This window comes from Lactuca serriola, chromosome 2 (genome assembly GCF_051521515.1).
Source record: "Lactuca serriola cultivar US96UC23 chromosome 2, Lser_US96UC23_V15, whole genome shotgun sequence".
NCBI lineage: Eukaryota > Viridiplantae > Streptophyta > Magnoliopsida > Asterales > Asteraceae > Lactuca > Lactuca serriola.
The window spans coordinates 171,278,384-171,282,215 of record NC_136409.1 but is presented as its reverse complement, the minus strand read 5'-3'; the positions used below and the strand labels follow the sequence as shown (position 1 = coordinate 171,282,215).

The window sequence follows — 3,832 nt, the reverse complement described above, 5'->3', positions numbered from 1 at the left end:
GGTGTAAAGGAAGCACTGTGGTTATGGGGTTTTTTTAGATGATTTGGGGTTTGAGCAAGATTGTGTAGACTTGTGGTGTGATAGTCAAAGTGCAATTCACTTAGCTAAGTATCAAGTTTATCATGCTTGTACCAAACATATAAATGTCAGATATCATTTTGTGTAGGATGTCATAGAGGATGATGATATTTCTCTTATGAAGGTGCATACATATAAGAACCCATCAGACATGTTAACCAAGGTGGTATCAGGTGGCAAGTTTAAGCATTGCTTGAATTTGCTCAATATTAATGAGTGTTGATTGCCCTCGAGGGCAATGGCCTTGCGGGGAGGTTTCAGGGTGAGGTGGAGTTATCACCCAGTAAAGTGAACTATGGTGGCTTAATCCCAGGTGAGGGTACGTAGGCAACCATGGTCAAATGGTGCAATCGGATTGAGTTTTACATTTCAAGGTGTGCAATTTTTCTTCTTTGGTGTATGGTCCAAAATTTTAGGTGTATTAAATCTTGTTCAAGGTGGAGAATTGTTGGTAGTCAGCTCAAGTGGTCTATCTAGTAATCTTGAGACAGCTCTAATGAGCTTGAGACAGCCCGACCCAGTAACTTAAGTTTCTGGCCCAACTGTTTTGGCCCAAAGTTAAATATCACATCCTTATTTGTTATGCAATTCTCAGTGAAGAGAGGTAGGGTTGAGTGTGTGAGAAGAACATCACGTATTGTGGACGGAAAAGTAAGGTGAATTGCTTAACCTAATACAAAAGACTCTCTCTTCTGGTGTGGATGTAGGCAAATTTGTTGAACCACGTAAATCTCTTGTTTCTTTCTCTATTTACTTTCATTGTTTGGTTGTTGTCATTGCTTGATTTTAGATCCAAAGGAAAAAAACAGGAATCTAAGTTACACAAGGTTAGTTGATGTTTTTCGTTTGATTTCTACATTGTTTTTGCCGGAACAACACCAATCCAAATCAATATTACAACCATATAGAGGTGACAAAAAAGGTATCAAACTAGTCCCAAGCGGTTTTCGGAACGATTCATTTTTTTGGGCACCTGTCATTTTTTTCGGTCTTTTCTTTTTTGGACGGCTCTTTTTTGATTTGGCTTTGTTCTAAACCAATTCAGTCTTGTGGTCTTTGCATTTGCATTTTTCAATTCAGATTCGTGTTTCAGTTTTTTATGTGTGACCATCTTAATAACATATAAAATTTGACTCCCACGTAAGAAAACTATATGAAACATGTTTGTTTCAATTAATTAATTTCATGCAAAGTAGGGTTTAATCAGGGGCATTATAAACAAACTTCACCTTGAGACTAAATCTTTCTTCAGCAACATAAACCAATTCAACTTTTAACAGGAAGTAAAAAAATATATGTCACACCATTAATTAGGAGGTTTTTTCGTGTTATTATGGGTTTTTCTTAATCCTATACATTTTGGGATTCTCCATGTAAGGCTATAAATAAAGTCATTATGATGTTTTATTTATTTATTTCATTAACCTTTTCTTCTCCTTCAATGCATCAACATTTCAAGTTTCTTGTACACCCCTTCTTTTTAAAGTTTATTAAGTTCAACAAGTGTCATATATAGTGGTTTTCCTCTTTTCTGAGTTTCCACTTTATATCTTTGTATTCATCGGTTGTTCTTGAGTTTAATATTTTACAACAAATATAACATTTAAGATTAAGCCAATGATTACCTTGTAAAACTGTAGGTTTGGATATGCAGTAATCACCTCATGATTTATAACTAAATTGTTAAGGATAATAACCAAATTTCAATCTTATATTTGAAATAAAGTACAACTTGATTGGTTACTGTATTGTATATTTGTATGTTATTTAAAGAGCTGAGGAGATAAGAAGGATGAATATGAGGGGAATGTGTAAATGAAGAAGTTAAAAGAATATGATACATGGTGGCAAAATTGTGAACACTGAAAGCTAGCTACTGACACCAAAATGGGTTGCCCACAGGCTATGATATTCAATGAACTTAGGGTTCAATAAAAACAAATATTCTTTTTTTTAAATATTTCATTATAGTTTACTGCATATTGTAAGAATTAAATGGTAAAGTTTTATATATAAAAATAAAAAAAGATAATTACTAGTTTATCCATCACTCTTATTTTATATTTATATCTAAGATAGTTTTTCAAGTTTCTCCTAGCAGAATCATCGGTTCAGCAACACACGTAAGAATATATAATTACGCTATTCTCTCTGAAGTTCCAGTGGGTATATCGCATATACAGCTTAATTAACACCCACAGAGATTGAGCCCAGTAGTCTAAAAACGGCTCATGTTCTCAACATTTTCTACGGATTAACAGGAGTACAGGACCCAAGCCCAGCAGGGAAGGGAGGGTACCACAAACGAAGATTTATGATAGGGTATTGCAGTACCCTGCCACGTGTCGAATAGTCATGGTTGGTTAATGATAAGACATTCCATCCTTTCAAAACGTTTATGTGGACATGATGCATGTAATGTCATCAGCCACATGATCCAATGGCCACTACTACCTTAGAGCCATAGACTTGTTTTTGTCCGTTAGATGGCAAACAGCATTATATATACCTATTAACCAATCGCGACTAAAAGCACTCATCGGATTCTTGAAGTCTCATTCACCATATTAAATGGCGTCCATCTCCTCCTCCGCTGTTGCCACCGTCAACCGGTCCACTCCTGCCCAAGCTAGCTTGGCGGCTCCATTCACCGGTCTCAAGTCTAACGTCGCTTTCCCAGTTACCAAGAAGGCTAACAATGACTTTTCATCCCTCCCCAGCAACGGTGGAAGAGTGCAATGCATGAAGGTATATATGGTCGATGAACCATAATTATAGATTTTATTTTGATTACAAACATTCGTAAGCATCAAATCAGTTTACATTAATGTTTTATATATAATACGTACAGGTGTGGCCACCAATTGGGTTGAAGAAGTACGAGACTCTTTCATACCTACCACCATTGTCCGACGAGGCATTGTCTAAGGAAATCGACTACCTTATCCGCAACAAGTGGGTTCCTTGCTTGGAATTCGAGTTGGAGGTCTATTTTTTATCATCTTTTTATTAACTTAATTTATTAATTGATTATATATAAAGAAAACATTATTAATTCATCTAAAGTGAGTATTTATATTTGTGGTATAGCATGGTTTCGTTTACCGTGAGCACCACCATTCCCCTGGATACTATGATGGACGCTACTGGACAATGTGGAAGTTGCCTATGTTTGGGTGCACTGACTCAGCTCAGGTCATGAAGGAGGTTGGAGAGTGCAAGAAAGAGTACCCCAACGCCTTCATCCGTGTTATCGGATTTGACAACGTTCGTCAAGTGCAGTGTATCAGTTTCATTGTCTCCAAGCCCCCAGGCGTTCTCTAAGCACCAAAACAAACCTTCTTGGTATCCTAAGGCTTTTTAAGGCCATGTTTAATTTGTGTGGGGTTGGGTTAGACATTGAAAGATAGAAACTTGGAGTTGGCGCCAAGATTGAGTGGTGTGAGGCTTTTCAAAACCAATCTGGCTTCAAGATTTCTTGATTGTTATATATTTATCATATAAATTGAATTTTACAACATATATCGCTATATATAGACCCCTTTGTGGTGCTAAAGACATGTCGTATACGTTTTAATTCATGTCATTTGTTAAATGATATATGTTTGTCATGTTTAATTAGAGTTTGTTAATTAATTAGGACATGATTCATGACTGATACTTGTCAATCATGAAGTCGGGCGAGCGAGTAGAAGGATTGCTTGATTTACTATAATAAGCATTAATATGAGCAATTTTTGCACCCCAAAAAACT

The 3,832-nt window shown here is 36.2% G+C and overlaps 1 protein-coding gene across 1 annotated transcript; it reads left to right on the top strand.

Annotated features, from left to right (window-relative positions):
• Positions 1 to 2,598: 2,598 nt before the first annotated feature.
• Positions 2,599 to 3,598, top strand: LOC145087384 (ribulose bisphosphate carboxylase small subunit, chloroplastic-like). Its single transcript, XM_079025335.1, has 3 exons — positions 2,599 to 2,826; positions 2,930 to 3,064; positions 3,169 to 3,598. The coding sequence occupies exons 1-3, from the start codon at positions 2,650 to 2,652 to the stop codon at positions 3,400 to 3,402; spliced, it is 546 nt and encodes a 181-aa protein (XP_078881461.1). The 5' UTR covers positions 2,599 to 2,649; the 3' UTR covers positions 3,403 to 3,598.
• The last annotated feature ends 234 nt before the right edge of the window (positions 3,599 to 3,832 follow it).

Coding starts and splice junctions, on each gene's coding strand:
- LOC145087384 (XM_079025335.1), top strand. CDS start 2,650: ATGGCGTCCATCTCCTCCTCCGCTGTTGCCACCGTCAACCGGTCCACT. Junction 2,827..2,929: donor GAAGAGTGCAATGCATGAAG/GTATATATGGTC, acceptor TAATACGTACAG/GTGTGGCCACCAATTGGGTT. Junction 3,065..3,168: donor GCTTGGAATTCGAGTTGGAG/GTCTATTTTTTA, acceptor TTTGTGGTATAG/CATGGTTTCGTTTACCGTGA.